The 24,772-nt window shown below is 58.2% G+C and overlaps 4 protein-coding genes across 4 annotated transcripts; all 4 read right to left on the reverse strand.

Annotated features, from left to right (window-relative positions):
* Positions 1 to 781: 781 nt before the first annotated feature.
* Positions 782 to 5,310, reverse strand: LOC310887668 (uncharacterized protein). Its single transcript, XM_083813835.1, has 2 exons — positions 3,632 to 5,310; positions 782 to 3,234 (listed from the first exon to the last, which is right to left on the reverse strand). The coding sequence occupies exons 1-2, from the start codon at positions 4,430 to 4,432 to the stop codon at positions 1,486 to 1,488; spliced, it is 2,550 nt and encodes an 849-aa protein (XP_083669961.1). The 5' UTR covers positions 4,433 to 5,310; the 3' UTR covers positions 782 to 1,485.
* A 3,174-nt stretch (positions 5,311 to 8,484) lies between these two features.
* On the reverse strand, positions 8,485 to 10,643 carry LOC310887669 (uncharacterized protein). The gene has a single exon (XM_083813836.1). It carries the CDS (start codon positions 9,719 to 9,721, stop codon positions 8,759 to 8,761), a length of 963 nt encoding a protein of 320 aa, XP_083669962.1. The 5' UTR covers positions 9,722 to 10,643; the 3' UTR covers positions 8,485 to 8,758.
* Positions 10,644 to 12,043: 1,400 nt separating this feature from the next.
* LOC310887671 (uncharacterized protein) lies at positions 12,044 to 15,915 on the reverse strand. The gene is made up of 2 exons (XM_083813838.1): positions 14,191 to 15,915; positions 12,044 to 13,793 (listed from the first exon to the last, which is right to left on the reverse strand). Exons 1-2 carry the CDS (start codon positions 14,989 to 14,991, stop codon positions 12,045 to 12,047), a joined length of 2,550 nt encoding a protein of 849 aa, XP_083669964.1. The 5' UTR covers positions 14,992 to 15,915; the 3' UTR covers position 12,044.
* A 154-nt stretch (positions 15,916 to 16,069) lies between these two features.
* LOC310887676 (uncharacterized protein) lies at positions 16,070 to 20,954 on the reverse strand. Its single transcript, XM_083813842.1, has 2 exons — positions 20,153 to 20,954; positions 16,070 to 19,755 (listed from the first exon to the last, which is right to left on the reverse strand). Exons 1-2 carry the CDS (start codon positions 20,951 to 20,953, stop codon positions 18,007 to 18,009), a joined length of 2,550 nt encoding a protein of 849 aa, XP_083669968.1. The 5' UTR covers position 20,954; the 3' UTR covers positions 16,070 to 18,006.
* Positions 20,955 to 24,772: the final 3,818 nt, after the last annotated feature.

Here is a 24,772-nt window from a genome sequence, read left to right on the forward strand (position 1 = left end):
AGCTCCGTGGGGGCATTTTCGGGTTAGGGTTAGAGTTAGAGTTTCAAAAGGTGGGCTGCGGCCTTGGCCCACGCTGACAGCAATATCCCCAAACACCGCGTTTTGTCACAATAAAGCTAATAAATAATAATAAAAAGGCGCACAGAGCCCTGCCCCGCTGCCTGGGAGAGCCTGGCAGTAATGGGAGGAGTGGTGGCTGCGGTCTTGGCCTGTACTGACAGAAATATCCCCAAAACTCTGCGTTTTGTTCAGAACAGTTTTCATTTTGGAATAACATAGCCATGAAAAGCACGGTCATGTTGTGTGTGGGGTTGTGTAAAGGCTCCCCAGGGGAGTTCGGGTGTACCCAAAGGCTTCTGTTGGGAGCACTTTTGGATGGGAGAAAGTGGTGCCGTCCGTGTTGTCTTGGGTCCTACTTAGGGTTCGGCTCAGTGTTCCGGTTAGGGTTACGTTTCGGGTTGTTTGGAAAGAGAGAAGGCGCAGAGTCCTGTTGCTTGTGGGGTTGCGTAAGGGGTCCCCAAGGGAGTCCAGGTGTACCCAAAGTCTTCTGTTGGGAGCACTTTTGGATGGGAGAAAGTGACGGCGTACGTGTTTTCTGGGGTCCTAATTAGGGTTAGGGTTAGGGTTACCTCAGCTACACGGGGGCCTTTTAGGGTTAGGGTTAGGGTTAGGCTTAGGGTAAGGGTTCCAGTTAGGGTTAGGGATAGCTCCGTGGGAGCATTTTAGGGTTAGGGTTAGAGTTAGAGTTTCAAAGGTGGGCTGCGGCCTTGGCCCGCGCTGACAGCAATATCCCCAAACACCGCGTTTTGTCACAATAAAGCTAATAAATAATAATAAAAAGGCGCACAGAGCCCTGCCCCGCTGCCCGGGAGAGCCTGGCAGTAACGGGAGGAGTGGTGGCTGCGGTCTTGGCCTGTACTGACAGAAATAGCCCCAAACCCATGCGTTTTGTCACAATAAAGCTAATAAATAATAATAATAAGGCGCACAGAGCTCTGCCCCGCTGCCCGGGAGAGCCTGGCAGTAACAGGAGGAGCTCCCCCTCGGCGTGGTGGCTCCGGCCTCTGAAGGGTTTGGGCGCCCACTGCCCCGGGCTGTGACAAGTCCCCGTGACACGAGCTGGTGATGGGGGGCTTCCACAAGCCGTGAAAGGGGCCCCGCAGGCCCTGTGGCCCTCCAGAGTGCCCCGAGGAGGTCTGAGGCTCTGCAGGGCCTCGCTGGGGGTCTCTTTTCCGTCCCCAGAATCAGAGGTTGAGGGAAGGGAGCTCTGAGTGCGCCTGTCCCAACCCCACCTCTGGCAGGGCCACCCAGAGCAGGTCCCCAGGACCGCATCCAGGTGGCTTTTGAAGGCCTCCAAGAACTCGACCGCCTCTCTGGCCAACCTGTTGCAGCGTGCAGTTAGCTGCAGGGCAAAGAAATGCTTTTCCATTTCTATAAACATTCTGGAGAAGAATCACCTAGGCCAGGTTCATCATTATCCACAGTTTATTGATTTTTGAAACCCTCGGCACCCCCATCCCGATCTTCTTCCTCGTCCTCCAAAATGGGTGACAGACAGAAAGGGTAGCGGGAATAACTGTTTCCTGCGCTGGAGGTTTCTTCTTCCTCTTTTGGCCCATCACACAGCTCCTCCAGGAAGGCTTCTGCAAGGGGCTCTTCAGCCAGCGCAACGGGACAGATTGGCCCATCCCACAGCTCCTTCAGGAAGGCTTCTGCAAAGGCCTCTGCAGCCAGCGTACCGGGAAAGATTGGCCCATCACACAGCTCCTCCAGGAGGGCTTTTGCAAGGGCCTCTTCAGCCAGCGCACGGGGACTGATTGGCCCATCACGCAGCGCCTTCAGGAAGGCTTCTGCAAGGGGCTCTTCAGCCAGCGCACCGGGACAGATTTCTTTGTCCGGATCATCCCCGGCTTCGCCACTGCTGCTGCAGCTGTCGGTGGAACTCTCCTCATCATCTGTGTCCAGAAGGAGATCCCTTAGCTCTGGAGGCACTGGCGTCAAGGTGAGGTCATCGAGAACTTCTTCCACCAGATTGGAGGGGACGAACCCTCTTCTGCCGTCCGTCCGCTCTCCTATATACCAGCCGTCCTCATCCATCTCCCCAACGACATAAACAAACTGTCCTGCGGTGAGGGGAAGCTCTAGCTTCGGCTGCTCGTTGGGACTATCAGCAGGGTCATAGCTGTACCGAGCCAGGAATTTCCGAATCCTTAATGGTCCTTGTCCCACTGGAACCTGCAGGATGAAGGACTCTTGCTGCGTTTCCGCTCCTTGGGTCTCATCTGCAGCGTCCTCCTCTGAAGGAAGGCAGGGCCCTGGGCTGTCCTCTGCCGACTCGGATTTGGAGGTGACTGTGTGGGTGGTACCTGTGGTAGTTGGTAACTGTGGCAGATGGGTAATGGCAGGGCTGGATTGCTCGCTTTTCAGCCGCTGCAGTTCCTCAGCGAGCAGCTGGAGTTGTTCAGTTTGGTGGTGGCACCGATCTTGCAGGTCAGCCACCTGGGCTCGTAACATTTGCGAGGCTTCCTCGTGCTGCCTCTTCCCTTCTGCCTGAGCCCTCCGCAAGCTCTCGAGCTCCTGCTCTTCCTTGTGGAGCGCTAGCTGTGCCTCCAGGTGTTCTCTCTCCAGCTGTGGCCCTCTGTCTGCAAGTTCCTTGAGCGCTTGCAGCTGGCGCTCTGCCTCTTGCAGCTGGGCCTGAAGCTTGCTGACCTGTCGCAGGGCGGAGTTTTGCTCCTTTGCCACTTGCTGTAGCTGCCTCTTCAGGTCAGCACTTTCAGCTTGGACTTCCATCGCTGAGTCCACCTGCCCTCGGAGGCGAGAATTTTCTTCTTCCAGTCTCTTGTTTTCCTTGCTCAGCTGCGTGAGCTGGGCAACCAGCACCTCCTCCCTTGGGCTGGGGGCACTCTGGCAAGGTGGCGGCGCCTCGGCGGAGCTCTGGCTGGGCAGAGGCCCTGGAGTCTTGCTGGCCTGGTGGATGGTCTCCTGCAGGGATCTGCATTTCTCCTCCAGCTGCTCGGTAAGTGCCACCAGTTTTTCTGTGGCTTCCTGGAGCTTCTGTACCTCCTGGCACGCTTCCTGGGTGCTTCCCTCTCTCACGAGGCATTTCTTTGCCTCCAGGGCCTGGCGTAGCCTCTTCAGGTCGCTCAGGGCACGCTGGAGGCGGGTGTGCTGCTTCATCATCCCGGGGCACGTGCTGCCCGGCAGCAGCAGGTCTTCGTCGGAAGGCTCTGGCACCTGCAAACACCAAATCAGAGCAAAGGTTGGCTTGGAAGGGAGCTCAAAGCCCACCTCGTTCCAGCCCCTGCCATGGGCACCACCCCTGCCCCCAGCCCAGGCCGCCCCCAGCCCCGTCCAGCCTGGCCTTGGGCCCCCCCAGGGATGGGGCACCCCCAGCCTGCGCTGGGGCCTCGCCGCCCTCCCGGGGAAGGATTTCTTCCTTATACCTGACCCAAACCTGCCCTTTTCTGCTTCAAGCCGTTCCTCGGATCCCCCCACTGCACTCCCTGACAAAGAGTCTCTCCCCAGCTTTCCTGTAGCCCCCTTTAGGGACTGGCAGGCCGCCCTGAGGTCTCCCCGGAGCCTTGTCTTCCCCAGGCTCAAGACGCCCAGCTTCCTCAGCCTGTTTCCTCACCTGGCCGTGAGCGTCCTTCACAGGGTGGCGGCTGCTGCCCTGCTCTGTGCTGCAGCTTTCCTTGGCTCCCTGCTGAGGTGTGTTGTGGGAGGACGGAGCCTGTGTTGGCTTCTTTGGCTGTGCCTTGCCCCAGGGCCCTTCTCTGTCTTCTCGGCCCGTCGTCCCCTGGCTGTCCTCTTGCTCTCCCTCGAAGCCCGCCACGATGTATTTGATGAAGAGCCTCTTCTCCAGCTCCAGCTCATGCTGGAGGTAGCGGATGCGGGCGGGCTGGTCCCCGTGCGTCTCCCAGCGCAGCTCCTTGAGGACATCCTGGAGCTTGGCGTGGGCCGCCCTGTTGCTCCTGCAGGGCCTTCGCAGCTCGTCGGCCAGCTGCCGCTGCAGCTCCCGTGCTTGGTGCAGGGCAGCGTCGCGCTCCTGCTGCAGCATCTCCTGCGCCGCCAGCAGCTCGGCCTCCTTCCACCGCAGCAGCTGCCGGGTCTCCGCTGCGCGCTGCTGCCACTGCAGCTCCTGCAGCCGCTGTATGTCGAGGGCCTGCTGCTTCTCCCACTCACACTGCAGCTGCTGGACCATCAGCTGCTGCTCCCTCTTTGCCGCCTCCTTCATCTTGGAGATCTCAGCGGCGAAGTGGCGCCGCAGCTCCTGGTTGTGGAGCCGCTCGCCATCCAGTTTGGCCCGCAGTGCCTGCAGCTCCTGCCGGCGCTCCTCCTGCTGCGCAGGGTTGCCAGGGAGCTGCGCTGGGCCCCGTCGGGGCGCGGGGCGGCTGGGCCCCGTCAGTCCCCGGCCTGCAACGTCCCGCACCATGGCCGCGGGTACAAGAAGTAAGTTTGTTGGCCTGTGACTGCTGTGGCCGTTGGCCACTGACGGTCACCTTCGCTGGGTCTGCGAGGGGCGGCAGCCCCTGACCCTGTAGCGTCTACTGCCTTCCGTCCCAGTCGCACAGGTGCGGAGACAGCGTCTGCTACTGGCCATGGGTGCGTGCGCGTGCAATTTATACTGTGTGCGGGCATGACCTCACAATGGAGGGCGGGGCACCATGACGTCATATGGAGATGGGCGGTGTGCCTCACATGGGGCAGCATGACGTCATATGGAGTTGGGCGGTATGGCCTTATATGGAGTTGGGCGGTATGCCTTATAAGGGGCAGCATGACCTTATATGGAGTTGGGCAGTTCCTTATATGGAGTTGGGCGGTATGGCCTTATATGGGGCTGGGCGGTATGGCCTTATATGGGGCTGGGCGGTATGGCCTTATATGGGGCTGGGCGGTATGGCCTTCCGTGGTGTTGGGGTGGTTGGCCCCCCATGTTGGTGGGATGTTTGGTCGCCCATTGCCTTGGGGTGTTTGGCATTTCATGGTGTTGGGAGGTGTGGTGTCGCGTGGTGTCGGGATGTAAGGCCTCATATGCTGTGAGGATGAATGGCGTTCCCATTAGGCGTTCGGCTAAATCGCCTTCTTTTGTCCTGTAATCATAGAGTCATAGCAAGGTGGAAGGGACCCACAACGCTCAGCAGGTCCAACTCCTGGCTCCACACAGAACCACCCATTACTCACAGAATCACAGAATCATCTAAGTTGGCAGAGACCTCCAAGATCACCGAGTCCAACCTCGGACCTAACACTAACAGTCCTCCACTAAACCATATCACTAAGCTCTGCCATGTGTCTGAGATCATTGTCCAAACGCTTCTTGAACTCTGGAAGCCTTTGTGCCACGCAACCTTTCAGCGGGAGCTAGTTCCAGAGCCAGACCACATTTCTAAGTAAGGACACATTTCCTGATATTCAGCCTGAACGTCTCCTCTTGCAGCCTCCCGTTGTTGCCTCTGGATGTTTTCAAAAAAAAAAAAACGAAACGAAAACCAAACAAACCAACCAGCCCTAAGAGCATGTTTGTGGAGCAAACCATCAGTTCAGAACAGTTTTCATTTTGGAATAGCACGGCCATGGGAAGCACGGTCGTGTTGTGTGTGGGGTTGTGTAAAGGCTCCCCAAGGGAGTTCGGGTGTACCCAAAGGCTTCTGTTGGGAGCACTTTTGGATGGGAGAAAGTGGCGCCGTCCGTGTTGTCTTGGGTCCTACTTAGGGTTCGGCTCAGTGTTCCGGTTAGGGTTACGTTTCGGGTTGTTTGGAAAGAGAGAAGGCGCAGAGTCCTGTTGCTTGTGGGGTTGCGTAAGGGGTCCCCAAGGGAGTCCAGGTGTACCCAAAGGCTTCCGTTGGGAGCACTTTTGGATGGGAGAAAGTGACGGCGTACGTGTTTTCTGGGGTCCTAATTAGGGTTAGGGTTAGGGTTACCTCAGCTACACGGGGGCCTTTTAGGGTTAGGGTTAGGGTTAGGCTTAGGGTAAGGGTTCCAGTTAGGGTTAGGGATAGCTCCGTGGGAGCATTTTAGGGTTAGGGTTAGAGTTTCAAAGGTGGGCTGCGGCCTTGGCCCACGCTGACAGCAATATCCCCAAACACCGCGTTTTGTCACAATAAAGCTAATAAATAATAATAAAAAGGCGCACAGAGCCCTGCCCCGCTGCCCGGGAGAGCCTGGCAGTAACGGGAGGAGTGGTGGCTGCGGTCTTGGCCTGTACTGACAGAAATAGCCCCAAACCCATGCGTTTTGTCACAATAAATCTAATAAATAATAATAATAAGGCGCACAGAGTTCTGCCCCGCTGCCCGGGAGAGCCTGGCAGTAACAGGAGGAGCTCCCCCTCGACGTGGTGGCTCCGGCCTCTGAAGGGTTTGGGCGCCCACTGCCCCGGGCTGTGACAAGTCCCCGTGACACGAGCTGGTGATGGGGGGCTTCCACAAGCCGTGAAAGGGGCCCCGCAGGCCCTGTGGCCCTCCAGAGTGCCCCGAGGAGGTCTGAGGCTCTGCAGGGCCTCGCTGGGGGTCTCTTTTCCGTCCCCAGAATCAGAGGTTGAGGGAAGGGAGCTCTGAGTGCGCCTGTCCCAACCCCACCTCTGGCAGGGCCACCCAGAGCAGGTCCCCAGGACCGCATCCAGGTGGCTTTTGAAGGCCTCCAAGAACTCGACCGCCTCTCTGGCCAACCTGTTGCAGCGTGCAGTTAGCTGCAGGGCAAAGAAATGCTTTTCCATTTCTATAAACATTCTGGAGAAGAATCACCTAGGCCAGGTTCATCATTAGCCACAGTTTATTGATTTTTGAAACCCTCGGCACCCCCATCCCGATCTTCTTCCTCGTCCTCCAAAATGGGTGACAGACAGAAAGGGTAGCGGGAATAACTGTTTCCTGCGCTGGAGGTTTCTTCTTCCTCTTTTGGCCCATCACACAGCTCCTCCAGGAAGGCTTCTGCAAGGGGCTCTTCAGCCAGCGCAACGGGACAGATTGGCCCATCCCACAGCTCCTTCAGGAAGGCTTCTGCAAAGGCCTCTGCAGCCAGCGTACCGGGAAAGATTGGCCCATCACACAGCTCCTCCAGGAGGGCTTTTGCAAGGGCCTCTTCAGCCAGCGCACGGGGACTGATTGGCCCATCACGCAGCGCCTTCAGGAAGGCTTCTGCAAGGGGCTCTTCAGCCAGCGCACCGGGACAGATTTCTTTGTCCGGATCATCCCCGGCTTCGCCACTGCTGCTGCAGCTGTCGGTGGAACTCTCCTCATCATCTGTGTCCAGAAGGAGATCCCTTAGCTCTGGAGGCACTGGCGTCAAGGTGAGGTCATCGAGAACTTCTTCCACCAGATTGGAGGGGACGAACCCTCTTCTGCCGTCCGTCCGCTCTCCTATATACCAGCCGTCCTCATCCATCTCCCCAACGACATAAACAAACTGTCCTGCGGTGAGGGGAAGCTCTAGCTTCGGCTGCTCGTTGGGACTATCAGCAGGGTCATAGCTGTACCGAGCCAGGAATTTCCGAATCCTTAATGGTCCTTGTCCCACTGGAACCTGCAGGATGAAGGACTCTTGCTGCGTTTCCGCTCCTTGGGTCTCATCTGCAGCGTCCTCCTCTGAAGGAAGGCAGGGCCCTGGGCTGTCCTCTGCCGACTCGGATTTGGAGGTGACTGTGTGGGTGGTACCTGTGGTAGTTGGTAACTGTGGCAGATGGGTAATGGCAGGGCTGGATTGCTCGCTTTTCAGCCGCTGCAGTTCCTCAGCGAGCAGCTGGAGTTGTTCAGTTTGGTGGTGGCACCGATCTTCCAGGTCAGCCACCTGGGCTCGTAACATTTGCGAGGCTTCCTCGTGCTGCCTCTTCCCTTCTGCCTGAGCCCTCCGCAAGCTCTCGAGCTCCTGCTCTTCCTTGTGGAGCGCTAGCTGTGCCTCCAGGTGTTCTCTCTCCAGCTGTGGCCCTCTGTCTGCAACTTCCTTGAGCGCTTGCAGCTGGCGCTCTGCCTCTTGCAGCTGGGCCTGAAGCTTGCTGACCTGTCGCAGGGCGGAGTTTTGCTCCTTTGCCACTTGCTGTAGCTGCCTCTTCAGGTCAGCACTTTCAGCTTGGACTTCCATCGCTGAGTCCACCTGCCCTCGGAGGCGAGAATTTTCTTCTTCCAGTCTCTTGTTTTCCTTGCTCAGCTGCGTGAGCTGGGCAACCAGCACCTCCTCCCTTGGGCTGGGGGCACTCTCGCAAGGTGGCGGCGCCTCGGCGGAGCTCTGGCTGGGCAGAGGCCCTGGAGTCTTGCTGGCCTGGTGGATGGTCTCCTGCAGGGATCTGCATTTCTCCTCCAGCTGCTCGGTAAGTGCCACCAGTTTTTCTGTGGCTTCCTGGAGCTTCTGTACCTCCTGGCACGCTTCCTGGGTGCTTCCCTCTCTCACGAGGCATTTCTTTGCCTCCAGGGCCTGGCGTAGCCTCTTCAGGTCGCTCAGGGCACGCTGGAGGCGGGTGTGCTGCTTCATCATCCCGGGGCACGTGCTGCCCGGCAGCAGCAGGTCTTCGTCGGAAGGCTCTGGCACCTGCAAACACCAAATCAGAGCAAAGGTTGGCTTGGAAGGGAGCTCAAAGCCCACCTCGTTCCAGCCCCTGCCATGGGCACCACCCCTGCCCCCAGCCCAGGCCGCCCCCAGCCCCGTCCAGCCTGGCCTTGGGCCCCCCCAGGGATGGGGCACCCCCAGCCTGCGCTGGGGCCTCGCCGCCCTCCCGGGGAAGGATTTCTTCCTTATACCTGACCCAAACCTGCCCTTTTCTGCTTCAAGCCGTTCCTCTGATCCCCCCACTGCACTCCCTGACAAAGAGTCTCTCCCCAGCTTTCCTGTAGCCCCCTTTAGGGACTGGCAGGCCGCCCTGAGGTCTCCCCGGAGCCTTGTCTTCCCCAGGCTCAAGACGCCCAGCTTCCTCAGCCTGTTTCCTCACCTGGCCGTGAGCGTCCTTCACAGGGTGGCGGCTGCTGCCCTGCTCTGTGCTGCAGCTTTCCTTGGCTCCCTGCTGAGGTGTGTTGTGGGAGGACGGAGCCTGTGTTGGCTTCTTTGGCTGTGCCTTGCCCCAGGGCCCTTCTCTGTCTTCTCGGCCCGTCGTCCCCTGGCTGTCCTCTTGCTCTCCCTCGAAGCCCGCCACGATGTATTTGATGAAGAGCCTCTTCTCCAGCTCCAGCTCATGCTGGAGGTAGCGGATGCGGGCGGGCTGGTCCCCGTGCGTCTCCCAGCGCAGCTCCTTGAGGACATCCTGGAGCTTGGCGTGGGCCGCCCTGTTGCTCCTGCAGGGCCTTCGCAGCTCGTCGGCCAGCTGCCGCTGCAGCTCCCGTGCTTGGTGCAGGGCAGCGTCGCGCTCCTGCTGCAGCATCTCCTGCGCCGCCAGCAGCTCGGCCTCCTTCCACCGCAGCAGCTGCCGGGTCTCCGCTGCGCGCTGCTGCCACTGCAGCTCCTGCAGCCGCTGTATGTCGAGGGCCTGCTGCTTCTCCCACTCACACTGCAGCTGCTGGACCATCAGCTGCTGCTCCCTCTTTGCCGCCTCCTTCATCTTGGAGATCTCAGCGGCGAAGTGGCGCCGCAGCTCCTGGTTGTGGAGCCGCTCGCCATCCAGTTTGGCCCGCAGTGCCTGCAGCTCCTGCCGGCGCTCCTCCTGCTGCGCAGGGTTGCCAGGGAGCTGCGCTGGGCCCCGTCGGGGCGCGGGGCGGCTGGGCCCCGTCAGTCCCCGGCCTGCAACGTCCCGCACCATGGCCGCGGGTACAAGAAGTAAGTTTGTTGGCCTGTGACTGCTGTGGCCGTTGGCCACTGACGGTCACCTTCGCTGGGTCTGCGAGGGGCGGCAGCCCCTGACCCTGTAGCGTCTACTGCCTTCCGTCCCAGTCGCACAGGTGCGGAGACAGCGTCTGCTACTGGCCATGGGTGCGTGCGCGTGCAATTTATACTGTGTGCGGGCATGACCTCACAATGGAGGGCGGGGCACCATGACGTCATATGGAGATGGGCGGTGTGCCTCACATGGGGCAGCATGACGTCATATGGAGTTGGGCGGTATGGCCTTATATGGAGTTGGGCGGTATGCCTTATAAGGGGCAGCATGACCTTATATGGAGTTGGGCAGTTCCTTATATGGAGTTGGGCGGTATGGCCTTATATGGGGCTGGGCGGTATGGCCTTATATGGGGCTGGGCGGTATGGCCTTCCGTGGTGTTGGGGTGGTTGGCCCCCCATGTTGGTGGGATGTTTGGTCGCCCATTGCCTTGGGGTGTTTGGCATTTCATGGTGTTGGGAGGTGTGGTGTCGCGTGGTGTCGGGATGTAAGGCCTCATATGCTGTGAGGATGAATGGCGTTCCCATTAGGCGTTCGGCTAAATCGCCTTCTTTTGTCCTGTAATCATAGAGTCATAGCAAGGTGGAAGGGACCCACAACGCTCAGCAGGTCCAACTCCTGGCTCCACACAGAACCACCCATTACTCACAGAATCACAGAATCATCTAAGTTGGCAGAGACCTCCAAGATCACCGAGTCCAACCTCGGACCTAACACTAACAGTCCTCCACTAAACCATATCACTAAGCTCTGCCATGTGTCTGAGATCATTGTCCAAACGCTTCTTGAACTCTGGCAGCCTTTGTGCCACGCAACCTTTCAGCGGGAGCTAGTTCCAGAGCCAGACCACATTTCTAAGTAAGGACACATTTCCTGATATTCAGCCTGAACGTCTCCTCTTGCAGCCTCCCGTTGTTGCCTCTGGATGTTTTCAAAAAAAAAAAAACGAAACAAAAACCAAACAAACCAACCAGCCCTAAGAGCATGTTTGTGGAGCAAACCATCAGTTCAGAACAGTTTTCATTTTGGAATAGCACGGCCATGGGAAGCACGGTCGTGTTGTGTGTGGGGTTGTGTAAAGGCTCCCCAAGGGAGTTCGGGTGTACCCAAAGGCTTCTGTTGGGAGCACTTTTGGATGGGAGAAAGTGGCGCCGTCCGTGTTGTCTTGGGTCCTACTTAGGGTTCGGCTCAGTGTTCCGGTTAGGGTTACGTTTCGGGTTGTTTGGAAAGAGAGAAGGCGCAGAGTCCTGTTGCTTGTGGGGTTGCGTAAGGGGTCCCCAAGGGAGTCCAGGTGTACCCAAAGGCTTCCGTTGGGAGCACTTTTGGATGGGAGAAAGTGACGGCGTACGTGTTTTCTGGGGTCCTAATTAGGGTTAGGGTTAGGGTTACCTCAGCTACACGGGGGCCTTTTAGGGTTAGGGTTAGGCTTAGGCTTAGGGTAAGGGTTCCAGTTAGGGTTAGGGATAGCTCCGTGGGAGCATTTTAGGGTTAGGGTTAGAGTTAGAGTTTCAAAGGTGGGCTGCGGCCTTGGCCCACGCTGACAGCAATATCCCCAAACACCGCGTTTTGTCACAATAAAGCTAATAAATAATAATAAAAAGGCGCACAGAGCCCTGCCCCGCTGCCCGGGAGAGCCTGGCAGTAACGGGAGGAGTGGTGGCTGCGGTCTTGGCCTGTACTGACAGAAATAGCCCCAAACCCATGCGTTTTGTCACAATAAAGCTAATAAATAATAATAATAAGGCGCACAGAGCTCTGCCCCGCTGCCCGGGAGAGCCTGGCAGTAACAGGAGGAGCTCCCCCTCGGCGTGGTGGCTCCGGCCTCTGAAGGGTTTGGGCGCCCACTGCCCCGGGCTGTGACAAGTCCCCGTGACACGAGCTGGTGATGGGGGGCTTCCACAAGCCGTGAAAGGGGCCCCGCAGGCCCTGTGGCCCTCCAGAGTGCCCCGAGGAGGTCTGAGGCTCTGCAGGGCCTCGCTGGGGGTCTCTTTTCCGTCCCCAGAATCAGAGGTTGAGGGAAGGGAGCTCTGAGTGCGCCTGTCCCAACCCCACCTCTGGCAGGGCCACCCAGAGCAGGTCCCCAGGACCGCATCCAGGTGGCTTTTGAAGGCCTCCAAGAACTCGACCGCCTCTCTGGCCAACCTGTTGCAGCGTGCAGTTAGCTGCAGGGCAAAGAAATGCTTTTCCATTTCTATAAACATTCTGGAGAAGAATCACCTAGGCCAGGTTCATCATTAGCCACAGTTTATTGATTTTTGAAACCCTCGGCACCCCCATCCCGATCTTCTTCCTCGTCCTCCAAAATGGGTGACAGACAGAAAGGGTAGCGGGAATAACTGTTTCCTGCGCTGGAGGTTTCTTCTTCCTCTTTTGGCCCATCACACAGCTCCTCCAGGAAGGCTTCTGCAAGGGGCTCTTCAGCCAGCGCAACGGGACAGATTGGCCCATCCCACAGCTCCTTCAGGAAGGCTTCTGCAAAGGCCTCTGCAGCCAGCGTACCGGGAAAGATTGGCCCATCACACAGCTCCTCCAGGAGGGCTTTTGCAAGGGCCTCTTCAGCCAGCGCACGGGGACTGATTGGCCCATCACGCAGCGCCTTCAGGAAGGCTTCTGCAAGGGGCTCTTCAGCCAGCGCACCGGGACAGATTTCTTTGTCCGGATCATCCCCGGCTTCGCCACTGCTGCTGCAGCTGTCGGTGGAACTCTCCTCATCATCTGTGTCCAGAAGGAGATCCCTTAGCTCTGGAGGCACTGGCGTCAAGGTGAGGTCATCGAGAACTTCTTCCACCAGATTGGAGGGGACGAACCCTCTTCTGCCGTCCGTCCGCTCCCCTGTATACCAGCCGTCCTCATCCATCTCCCCAACGACATAAACAAACTGTCCTGCGGTGAGGGGAAGCTCTAGCTTCGGCTGCTCGTTGGGACTATCAGCAGGGTCATAGCTGTACCGAGCCAGGAATTTCCGAATCCTTAATGGTCCTTGTCCCACTGGAACCTGCAGGATGAAGGACTCTTGCTGCGTTTCCGCTCCTTGGGTCTCATCTGCAGCGTCCTCCTCTGAAGGAAGGCAGGGCCCTGGGCTGTCCTCTGCCGACTCGGATTTGGAGGTGACTGTGTGGGTGGTACCTGTGGTAGTTGGTAACTGTGGCAGATGGGTAATGGCAGGGCTGGATTGCTCGCTTTTCAGCCGCTGCAGTTCCTCAGCGAGCAGCTGGAGTTGTTCAGTTTGGTGGTGGCACCGATCTTCCAGGTCAGCCACCTGGGCTCGTAACATTTGCGAGGCTTCCTCGTGCTGCCTCTTCCCTTCTGCCTGAGCCCTCTGCAAGCTCTCGAGCTCCTGCTCTTCCTTGTGGAGCGCTAGCTGTGCCTCCAGGTGTTCTCTCTCCAGCTGTGGCCCTCTGTCTGCAAGTTCCTTGAGCGCTTGCAGCTGGCGCTCTGCCTCTTGCAGCTGGGCCTGAAGCTTGCTGACCTGTCGCAGGGCGGAGTTTTGCTCCTTTGCCACTTGCTGTAGCTGCCTCTTCAGGTCAGCACTTTCAGCTTGGACTTCCATCGCTGAGTCCACCTGCCCTCGGAGGCGAGAATTTTCTTCTTCCAGTCTCTTGTTTTCCTTGCTCAGCTGCGTGAGCTGGGCAACCAGCACCTCCTCCCTTGGGCTGGGGGCACTCTGGCAAGGTGGCGGCGCCTCGGCGGAGCTCTGGCTGGGCAGAGGCCCTGGAGTCTTGCTGGCCTGGTGGATGGTCTCCTGCAGGGATCTGCATTTCTCCTCCAGCTGCTCGGTAAGTGCCACCAGTTTTTCTGTGGCTTCCTGGAGCTTCTGTACCTCCTGGCACGCTTCCTGGGTGCTTCCCTCTCTCACGAGGCATTTCTTTGCCTCCAGGGCCTGGCGTAGCCTCTTCAGGTCGCTCAGGGCACGCTGGAGGCGGGTGTGCTGCTTCATCATCCCGGGGCACGTGCTGCCCGGCAGCAGCAGGTCTTCGTCGGAAGGCTCTGGCACCTGCAAACACCAAATCAGAGCAAAGGTTGGCTTGGAAGGGAGCTCAAAGCCCACCTCGTTCCAGCCCCTGCCATGGGCACCACCCCTGCCCCCAGCCCAGGCCGCCCCCAGCCCCGTCCAGCCTGGCCTTGGGCCCCCCCAGGGATGGGGCACCCCCAGCCTGCGCTGGGGCCTCGCCGCCCTCCCGGGGAAGGATTTCTTCCTTATACCTGACCCAAACCTGCCCTTTTCTGCTTCAAGCCGTTCCTCGGATCCCCCCACTGCACTCCCTGACAAAGAGTCTCTCCCCAGCTTTCCTGTAGCCCCCTTTAGGGACTGGCAGGCCGCCCTGAGGTCTCCCCGGAGCCTTGTCTTCCCCAGGCTCAAGACGCCCAGCTTCCTCAGCCTGTTTCCTCACCTGGCCGTGAGCGTCCTTCACAGGGTGGCGGCTGCTGCCCTGCTCTGTGCTGCAGCTTTCCTTGGCTCCCTGCTGAGGTGTGTTGTGGGAGGACGGAGCCTGTGTTGGCTTCTTTGGCTGTGCCTTGCCCCAGGGCCCTTCTCTGTCTTCTCGGCCCGTCGTCCCCTGGCTGTCCTCTTGCTCTCCCTCGAAGCCCGCCACGATGTATTTGATGAAGAGCCTCTTCTCCAGCTCCAGCTCATGCTGGAGGTAGCGGATGCGGGCGGGCTGGTCCCCGTGCGTCTCCCAGCGCAGCTCCTTGAGGACATCCTGGAGCTTGGCGTGGGCCGCCCTGTTGCTCCTGCAGGGCCTTCGCAGCTCGTCGGCCAGCTGCCGCTGCAGCTCCCGTGCTTGGTGCAGGGCAGCGTCGCGCTCCTGCTGCAGCATCTCCTGCGCCGCCAGCAGCTCGGCCTCCTTCCACCGCAGCAGCTGCCGGGTCTCCGCTGCGCGCTGCTGCCACTGCAGCTCCTGCAGCCGCTGGATGTCGAGGGCCTGCTGCTTCTCCCACTCACACTGCAGCTGCTGGACCATCAGCTGCTGCTCCCTCTTTGCCGCCTCCTTCATCTTGGAGATCTCAGCGGCGAAGTGGCGCCGCAGCTCCTGGTTGTGGAGCCGCTCGCCATCCAGTTTGGCCCGCAGTGCCTGCAGCTCCTGCCGGCGCTCCTCCTGCTGCGCAGGGTTGCCAGGGAGCTGCGCTGGGCCCCGTCGGGGCGCGGGGCGGCTGGGCCCCGTCAGTCCCCGGCCTGCAACGTCCCGCACCATGGCCGCGGGTACAAGAAGGAAGTTTGTTGGCCTGTGACTGCTGTGGCCGTTGGCCACTGACGGTCACCTTCGCTGGGTCTGCGAGGGGCGGCAGCCCCTGACCCTGTAGCGTCTACTGCCTTCCGTCCCAGTCGCACAGGTGCGGAGACAGCGTCTGCTACTGGCCATGGGTGCGTGCGCGTGCAATTTATACTGTGTGCGGGCATGACCTCACAATGGAGGGCGGGGCACCATGACGTCATATGGAGATGGGCGGTGTGCCTCACATGGGGCAGCATGATGTCATATGGAGTTGGGCGGTATGGCCTTATATGGAGTTGGGCGGTATGCCTTATAAGGGGCAGCATGACCTTATATGGAGTTGGGCAGTTCCTTATATGGAGTTGGGCGGTATGGCCTTATATGGGGCTGGGCGGTATGGCCTTATATGGGGCTGGGCGGTATGGCCTTCCGTGGTGTTGGGGTGGTTGGCCCCCCATGTTGGTGGGATGTTTGGTCGCCCATTGCCTTGGGGTGTTTGGCATTTCATGGTGTTGGGAGGTGTGGTGTCGCGTGGTGTCAGGATGTAAGGCCTCATATGCTGTGAGGATGAATGGCGTTCCCATTAGGCGTTCGGCTAAATCGCCTTCTTTTGTCCTGTAATCATAGAGTCATAGCAAGGTGGAAGGGACCCACAACGCTCAGCAGGTCCAACTCCTGGCTCCACACAGAACCACCCATTACTCACAGAATCACAGAATCATCTAAGTCGGCAGAGACCTCCAAGATCACCGAGTCCAACCTCGGACCTAACACTAACAGTCCTCCACTAAACCCTATCACTAAGCTCTGCCATGTGTCTGAGATCATTGTCCAAACGCTTCTTGAACTCTGGCAGCCTTTGTGCCATGCAACCTTTCAGCGGGAGCTAGTTCCAGAGCCAGACCACATTTCTAAGTAAGGACACGTTTCCTGATATTCAGCCTGAACGTCTCCTCTTGCAGCCTCCCGTTGTTGCCTCTGGATGTTTTCAGAAAAAAAAAAACGAAACAAAAACCAAACAAACCAACCAGCCCTAAGAGCATGTTTGTGGAGCAAACCATCAGTTCAGAACAGTTTTCATTTTGGAATAACATAGCCATGAAAAGCACGGTCGTGTTGTGTGTGGGGTTGTGTAAAGGCTCCCCAAGGGAGTTCGGGTGTACCCAAAGGCTTCTGTTGGGAGCACTTTTGGATGGGAGAAAGTGGCGCCGTCCGTGTTGTCTTGGGTCCTACTTAGGGTTCGGCTCAGTGTTCCGGTTAGGGTTACGTTTCGGGTTGTTTGGAAAGAGAGAAGGCGCAGAGTCCTGTTGCTTGTGGGGTTGCGTAAGGGGTCCCCAAGGGAGTCCAGGTGTACCCAAAGGCTTCCGTTGGGAGCACTTTTGGATGGGAGAAAGTGACGGCGTACGTGTTTTCTGGGGTCCTAATTAGGGTTAGGGTTAGGGTTACCTCAGCTACACGGGGGCCTTTTAGGGTTAGGGTTAGGCTTAGCCTTAGGGTAAGGGTTCCAGTTAGGGTTAGGGATAGCTCCGTGGGGGCATTTTAGGGTTAGAGTTAGAGTTTCAAAGGTGGGCTGCGGCCTTGGCCCACGCTGACAGCAATATCCCCAAACACCGCGTTTTGTCACAATAAAGCTAATAAATAATAATAAAAAGGCGCACAGAGCCCTGCCCCGCTGCCTGGGAGAGCCTGGCAGTAATGGGAGGAGTGGTGGCTGCGGTCTTGGCCTGTACTGACAGAAATATCCCCAAAACTCTGCGTTTTGTTCAGAACAGTTTTCATTTTGGAATAACATAGCCATGAAAAGCACGGTCGTGTTGTGTGTGGGGTTGTGTAAAGGCTCCCCAAGGGAGTTCGGGTGTACCCAAAGGCTTCTGTTGGGAGCACTTTTGGATGGGAGAAAGTGGCGCCGTCCGTGTTGTCTTGGGTCCTACTTAGGGTTCGGCTCAGTGTTCCGGTTAGGGTTACGTTTCGGGTTGTTTGGAAAGAGAGAAGGCGCAGAGTCCTGTTGCTTGTGGGGTTGCGTAAGGGGTCCCCAAGGGAGTCCAGGTGTACCCAAAGGCTTCCGTTGGGAGCACTTTTTGATGGGAGAAAGTGACGGCGTACGTGTTTTCTGGGGTCCTAATTAGGGTTAGGGTTAGGGTTACCTCAGCTACACGGGGGCCTTTTAGGGTTAGGGTTAGGCTTAGGGTAAGGGTTCCAGTTAGGGTTAGGGATAGCTCCGTGGGAGCATTTTAGGGTTAGGGTTAGAGTTAGAGTTTCAAAGGTGGGCTGCGGCCTTGGCCCACGCTGACAGCAATATCCCCAAACACCGCGTTTTGTCACAATAAAGCTAATAAATAATAATAAAAAGGCGCACAGAGCCCTGCCCCGCTGCCCGGGAGAGCCTGGCAGTAACGGGAGGAGTGGTGGCTGCGGTCTTGGCCTGTACTGACAGAAATAGCCCCAAACCCATGCGTTTTGTCACAATAAAGCTAATAAATAATAATAATAAGGCGCACAGAGCTCTGCCCCGCTGCCCGGGAGAGCCTGGCAGTAACAGGAGGAGCTCCCCCTCGGCGTGGTGGCTCCGGCCTCTGAAGGGTTTGGGCGCCCACTGCCCCGGGCTGTGACAAGTCCCCGTGACACGAGCTGGTGATGGGGGGCTTCCACAAGCCGTGAAAGGGGCCCCGCAGGCCCTGTGGCCCTCCAGAGTGCCCCGAGGAGGTCTGAGGCTCTGCAGGGCCTCGCTGGGGGTCTCTTTTCCGTCCCCAGAATCAGAGGTTGAGGGAAGGGAGCTCTGAGTGCGCCTGTCCCAACCCCACCTCTGGCAGGGCCACCCAGAGCAGGTCCCCAGGACCGCATCCAGGTGGCTTTTGAAGGCCTCCAAGAACTCGACCGCCTCTCTGGCCAACCTGTTGCAGCGTGCAGTTAGCTGCAGGGCAAAGAAATGCTTTTCCATTTCTATAAACATTCTGGAGAAGAATCACCTAGGCCAGGTTCATCATTATCCACAGTTTATTGATTTTTGAAACCCTCGGCACCCCCATCCCGATCTTCTTCCTCGTCCTCCAAAATGGGTGACAGACAGAAAGGGTAGCGGGAATAACTGTTTCCTGCGCTGGAGGTTTCTTCTTCCTCTTTTGGCCCATCACACAGCTCCTCCAGGAAGGCTTCTGCAAGGGGCTCTTCAGCCAGCGCAACGGGACAGATTGGCCCATCCCACAGCTCCTTCAGGAAGGCTTCTGCAAAGGCCTCTGCAGCCAGCGTACCGGGAAAGATTGGCCCATCACACAGCTCCTCCAGGAGGGCTTTTGCAAGGGCCTCTTCAGCCAGCGCACGGGGACTGATTGGCCCATCACGCAGCGCCTTCAGGAAGGCTTCTGCAAGGGGCTCTTCAGCCAGTGCACCGGGACAGATTTCTTTGTCCGGATCATCCCCGGCTTCGCCACTGCTGCTGCAGCTGTCGGTGGAACTCTCCTCATCATCTGTGTCCAGAAGGAGATCCCTTAGCTCTGGAGGCACTGGCGTCAAGGTGAGGTCATCGAGAACTTCTTCCACCAGATTGGAGGGGACGAACCCTCTTCTGCCGTCCGTCCGCTCCCCTGTATACCAGCCGTCCTCATCCATCTCCCCAACGACATAAACAAACTGTCCTGCGGTGAGGGGAAGCTCTAGCTTCGGCTGCTCGTTGGGACTATCAGCAGGGTCATAGCTGTACCGAGCCAGGAATTTCCGAATCCTTAATGGTCCTTGTCCCACTGGAACCTGCAGGATGAAGGACTCTTGCTGCGTTTCCGCTCCTTGGGTCTCATCTGCAGCGTCCTCCTCTGAAGGAAGGCAGGGCCCTGGGCTGTCCTCTGCCGACTCGGATTTGGAGGTGACTGTGTGGGTGGTACCTGTGGTAGTTGGTAACTGTGGCAGATGGGTAATGGCAGGGCTGGATTGCTCGCTTTTCAGCCGCTGCAGTTCCTCAGCGAGCAGCTGGAGTTGTTCAGTTTGGTGGTGGCACCGATCTTCCAGGTCAGCCACCTGGGCTCGTAACATTTGCGAGGCTTCCTCGTGCTGCCTCTTCCCTTCTGCCTGAGCCCTCCGCAAGCTCTCGAGCTCCTGCTCTTCCTTGTGGAGCGCTAGCTGTGCCTCCAGGTGTTCTCTCTCCAGCTGTGGCCCTCTGTCTGCAAGTTCCTTGAGCGCTTGCAGCTGGCGCTCTGCCTCTTGCAGCTGGGCCTGAAGCTTGCTGACCTGTCGCAGGGCGGAGTTTTGCTCCTTTGCCACTTGCTGTAGCTGCCTCTTCAGGTCAGCACTTTCAGCTTGGACTTCCATCGCTGAGTCCACCTGCCCTCGGAGGCGAGAATTTTCTTCTTCCAGTCTCTTGTTTTCCTTGCTCAGCTGCGTGAGCTGGGCAACCAGCACCTCCTCCCTTGGGCTGGGGGCACTCTCGCAAGGTGGCGGCGCCTCGGCGGAGCTCTGGCTGGGCAGAGGCCCTGGAGTCTTGCTGGCCTGGTGGATGGTCTCCTGCAGGGATCTGCATTTCTCCTCCAGCTGCTCGGTAAGTGCCACCAGTTTTTCTGTGGCTTCCTGGAGCTTCTGTACCTCCTGGCACGCTTCCTGGGTGCTTCCCTCTCTCACGAGGCATTTCTTTGCCTCCAGGGCCTGGCGTAGCCTCTTCAGGTCGCTCAGGGCACGCTGGAGGCGGGTGTGCTGCTTCATCATCCCGGGGCACGTGCTGCCCGGCAGCAGCAGGTCTTCGTCGGAAGGCTCTGGCACCTGCAAACACCAAATCAGAGCAAAGGTTGGCTTGGAAGGGAGCTCAAAGCCCACCTCGTTCCAGCCCCTGCCATGGGCACCACCCCTGCCCCCAGCCCAGGCCGCCCCCAGCCCCGTCCAGCCTGGCCTTGGGCCCCCCCAGGGATGGGGCACCCCCAGCCTGCGCTGGGGCCTCGCCGCCCTCCCGGGGAAGGATTTCTTCCTTATACCTGACCCAAACCTGCCCTTTTCTGCTTCAAGCCGTTCCTCTGATCCCCCCACTGCACTCCCTGACAAAGAGTCTCTCCCCAGCTTTCCTGTAGCCCCCTTTAGGGACTGGCAGGCCGCCCTGAGGTCTCCCCGGAGCCTTGTCTTCCCCAGGCTCAAGACGCCCAGCTTCCTCAGCCTGTTTCCTCACCTGGCCGTGAGCGTCCTTCACAGGGTGGCGGCTGCTGCCCTGCTCTGTGCTGCAGCTTTCCTTGGCTCCCTGCTGAGGTGTGTTCTGGGAGGACGGAGCCTGTGTTGGCTTCTTTGGCTGTGCCTTGCCCCAGGGCCCTTCTCTGTCTTCTCGGCCCGTCGTCCCCTGGCTGTCCTCTTGCTCTCCCTCGAAGCCCGCCACGATGTATTTGATGAAGAGCCTCTTCTCCAGCTCCAGCTCATGCTGGAGGTAGCGGATGCGGGCGGGCTGGTCCCCGTGCGTCTCCCAGCGCAGCTCCTTGAGGACATCCTGGAGCTTGGCGTGGGCCGCCGTGTTGCTCCTGCAGGGCCTTCGCAGCTCGTCGGCCAGCTGCCGCTGCAGCTCCCGTGCTTGGTGCAGGGCAGCGTCGCGCTCCTGCTGCAGCATCTCCTGCGCCGCCAGCAGCTCGGCCTCCTTCCACCGCAGCAGCTGCCGGGTCTCCGCTGCGCGCTGCTGCCACTGCAGCTCCTGCAGCCGCTGGATGTCGAGGGCCTGCTGCTTCTCCCACTCACACTGCAGCTGCTGGACCATCAGCTGCTGCTCCCTCTTTGCCGCCTCCTTCATCTTGGAGATCTCAGCGGCGAAGTGGCGCCGCAGCTCCTGGTTGTGGAGCCGCTCGCCATCCAGTTTGGCCCGCAGTGCCTGCAGCTCCTGCCGGCGCTCCTCCTGCTGCGCAGGGTTGCCGGGGAGCTGCGCTGGGCCCCGTCGGGGCGCGGGGCGGCTGGGCCCCGTCAGTCCCCGGCCTGCAACGTCCCGCACCATGGCCGCGGGTACAAGAAGTAAGTTTGTTGGCCTGTGACTGCTGTGGCCGTTGGCCACTGACGGTCACCTTCGCTGGGTCTGCGAGGGGCGGCAGCCCCTGACCCTGTAGCGTCTACTGCCTTCCGTCCCAGTCGCACAGGTGCGGAGACAGCGTCTGCTACTGGCCATGGGTGCGTGCGCGTGCAATTTATACTGTGTGCGGGCATGACCTCACAATGGAGGGCGGGGCACCATGACGTCATATGGAGATGGGCGGTGTGCCTCACATGGGGCAGCATGATGTCATATGGAGTTGGGCGGTATGGCCTTATATGGAGTTGGGCGGTATGCCTTATAAGGGGCAGCATGACCTTATATGGAGTTGGGCAGTTCCTTATATGGAGTTGGGCGGTATGGCCTTATATGGGGCTGGGCGGTATGGCCTTATATGGGGCTGGGCGGTATGGCCTTATATGGGGCTGGGCGGTATGGCCTTCCGTGGTGTTGGGGTGGTTGGCCCCCCATGTTGGTGGGATGTTTGGTCGCCCATTGCCTTGGGGTGTTTGGCATTTCATGGTGTTGGGAGGTGTGGTGTCGCGTGGTGTCGGGATGTAAGGCCTCATATGCTGTGAGGATGAATGGCGTTCCCATTAGGCGTTCGGCTAAATCGCCTTCTTTTGTCCTGTAATCATAGAGTCATAGCAAGGTGGAAGGGACCCACAACGCTCAGCAGGTCCAACTCCTGGCTCCACACAGAACCACCCATTACTCACAGAATCACAGAATCATCTAAGTCGGCAGAGACCTCCAAGATCACCGAGTCCAACCTCGGACCTAACACTAACAGTCCTCCACTAAACCATATCACTAAGCTCTGCCATGTGTCTGAGATCATTGTCCAAACGCTTCTTGAACTCTGGCAGCCTTTGTGCCATGCAACCTTTCAGCGGGAGCTAGTTCCAGAGCCAGACCACATTTCTAAGTAAGGACACATTTCCTGATATTCAGCCTGAACGTCTCCTCTTGCAGCCTCCCGTTGTTGCCTCTGGATGTTTTCAGAAAAAAAAAAACGAAACAAAAACCAAACAAACCAACCAGCCCTAAGAGCATGTTTGTGGAGCAAACCATCAGTTCAGAACAGTTTTCATTTTGGAATAACATAGCCATGAAAAGCACGGTCGTGTTGTGTGTGGGGTTGTGTAAAGGCTCCCCAAGGGAGTTCGGGTGTACCCAAAGGCTTCTGTTGGGAGCACTTTTGGATGGGAGAAAGTGGCGCCGTCCGTGTTGTCTTGGGTCCTACTTAGGGTTCGGCTCAGTGTTCCGGTTAGGGTTACGTTTCGGGTTGTTTGGAAAGAGAGAAGGCGCAGAGTCCTGTTGCTTGTGGGGTTGCGTAAGGGGTCCCCAAGGGAGTCCAGGTGTACCCAAAGGCTTCTGTTGGGAGCACTTTTGGATGGGAGAAAGTGACGGCGTACGTGTTTTCTGGGGTCCTAATTAGGGTTAGGGTTAGGGTTACCTCAGCTACACGGGGGCCTTTTAGGGTTAGGGTTAGGCTTAGCCTTAGGGTAAGGGTTCCAGTTAGGGTTAGGGATAGCTCCGTGGGGGCATTTTAGGGTTAGAGTTAGAGTTTCAAAGGTGGGCTGCGGCCTTGGCCCACGCTGACAGCAATATCCCCAAACACCGCGTTTTGTCACAATAAAGCTAATAAATAATAATAAAAAGGCGCACAGAGCCCTGCCCCGCTGCCTGGGAGAGCCTGGCAGTAATGGGAGGAGTGGTGGCTGCGGTCTTGGCCTGTACTGACAGAAATATCCCCAAAACTCTGCGTTTTGTTCAGAACAGTTTTCATTTTGGAATAACATAGCCATGAAAAGCACGGTCGTGTTGTGTGTGGGGTTGTGTAAAGGCTCCCCAAGGGAGTTCGGGTGTACCCAAAGGCTTCTGTTGGGAGCACTTTTGGATGGGAGAAAGTGGCGCCGTCCGTGTTGTCTTGGGTCCTACTTAGGGTTCGGCTCAGTGTTCCGGTTAGGGTTACGTTTCGGGTTGTTTGGAAAGAGAGAAGGCGCAGAGTCCTGTTGCTTGTGGGGTTGCGTAAGGGGTCCCCAAGGGAGTCCAGGTGTACCCAAAGGCTTCCGTTGGGAGCACTTTTGGATGGGAGAAAGTGACGGCGTACGTGTTTTCTGGGGTCCTAATTAGGGTTAGGGTTAGGGTTACCTCAGCTACACGGGGGCCTTTTAGGGTTAGGGTTAGGCTTAGGGTAAGGGTTCCAGTTAGGGTTAGGGATAGCTCCGTGGGAGCATTTTAGGGTTAGGGTTAGAGTTAGAGTTTCAAAGGTGGGCTGCGGCCTTGGCCCACGCTGACAGCAATATCCCCAAACACCGCGTTTTGTCACAATAAAGCTAATAAATAATAATAAAAAGGCGCACAGAGCCCTGCCCCGCTGCCCGGGAGAGCCTGGCAGTAACGGGAGGAGTGGTGGCTGCGGTCTTGGCCTGTACTGACAGAAATAGCCCCAAACCCATGCGTTTTGTCACAATAAAGCTAATAAATAATAATAATAAGGCGCACAGAGCTCTGCCCCGCTGCCCGGGAGAGCCTGGCAGTAACAGGAGGAGCTCCCCCTCAGCGTGGTGGCTCCGGCCTCTGAAGGGTTTGGGCGCCCACTGCCCCGGGCTGTGACAAGTCCCCGTGACACGAGCTGGTGATGGGGGGCTTCCACAAGCCGTGAAAGGGGCCCCGCAGGCCCTGTGGCCCTCCAGAGTGCCCCGAGGAGGTCTGAGGCTCTGCAGGGCCTCGCTGGGGGTCTCTTTTCCGTCCCCAGAATCAGAGGTTGAGGGAAGGGAGCTCTGAGTGCGCCTGTCCCAACCCCACCTCTGGCAGGGCCACCCAGAGCAGGTCCCCAGGACCGCATCCAGGTGGCTTTTGAAGGCCTCCAAGAACTCGACCGCCTCTCTGGCCAACCTGTTGCAGCGTGCAGTTAGCTGCAGGGCAAAGAAATGCTTTTCCATTTCTATAAACATTCTGGAGAAGAATCACCTAGGCCAGGTTCATCATTATCCACAGTTTATTGATTTTTGAAACCCTCGGCACCCCCATCCCGATCTTCTTCCTCGTCCTCCAAAATGGGTGACAGACAGAAAGGGTAGCGGGAATAACTGTTTCCTGCGCTGGAGGTTTCTTCTTCCTCTTTTGGCCCATCACACAGCTCCTCCAGGAAGGCTTCTGCAAGGGGCTCTTCAGCCAGCGCAACGGGACAGATTGGCCCATCCCACAGCTCCTTCAGGAAGGCTTCTGCAAAGGCCTCTGCAGCCAGCGTACCGGGAAAGATTGGCCCATCACACAGCTCCTCCAGGAGGGCTTTTGCAAGGGCCTCTTCAGCCAGCGCACGGGGACTGATTGGCCCATCACGCAGCGCCTTCAGGAAGGCTTCTGCAAGGGGCTCTTCAGCCAGCGCACCGGGACAGATTTCTTTGTCCGGATCATCCCCGGCTTCGCCACTGCTGCTGCAGCTGTCGGTGGAACTCTCCTCATCATCTGTGTCCAGAAGGAGATCCCTTAGCTCTGGAGGCACTGGTGTCAAGGTGAGGTCATCGAGAACTTCTTCCACCAGATTGGAGGGGACGAACCCTCTTCTGCCGTCCGTCCGCTCTCCTATATACCAGCCGTCCTCATCCATCTCCCCAACGACATAAACAAACTGTCCTGCGGTGAGGGGAAGCTCTAGCTTCGGCTGCTCGTTGGGACTATCAGCAGGGTCATAGCTGTACCGAGCCAGGAATTTCCGAATCCTTAATGGTCCTTGTCCCACTGGAACCTGCAGGATGAAGGACTCTTGCTGCGTTT

This window comes from Anser anser (assembly GCF_964211835.1).
Source record: "Anser anser genome assembly, chromosome: 28".
Taxonomy (NCBI): Eukaryota; Metazoa; Chordata; class Aves; order Anseriformes; family Anatidae; genus Anser; species Anser anser.

Bases quoted from the DNA above. Each gene is read 5' to 3' on its own strand.
- LOC310887669 (XM_083813836.1), bottom strand. From the start codon at position 9,721: ATGGTGCGGGACGTTGCAGGCCGGGGACTGACGGGGCCCAGCCGCCCC.
- LOC310887676 (XM_083813842.1), bottom strand. From the start codon at position 20,953: ATGGTGCGGGACGTTGCAGGCCGGGGACTGACGGGGCCCAGCCGCCCC. The intron at 19,756-20,152 runs GTGAGGAAACAG...TGGTGTTTGCAG, and splicing joins TGAAGGACGCTCACGGCCAG to GTGCCAGAGCCTTCCGACGA.
- LOC310887668 (XM_083813835.1), bottom strand. From the start codon at position 4,432: ATGGTGCGGGACGTTGCAGGCCGGGGACTGACGGGGCCCAGCCGCCCC. The intron at 3,235-3,631 runs GTGAGGAAACAG...TGGTGTTTGCAG, and splicing joins TGAAGGACGCTCACGGCCAG to GTGCCAGAGCCTTCCGACGA.
- LOC310887671 (XM_083813838.1), bottom strand. From the start codon at position 14,991: ATGGTGCGGGACGTTGCAGGCCGGGGACTGACGGGGCCCAGCCGCCCC. The intron at 13,794-14,190 runs GTGAGGAAACAG...TGGTGTTTGCAG, and splicing joins TGAAGGACGCTCACGGCCAG to GTGCCAGAGCCTTCCGACGA.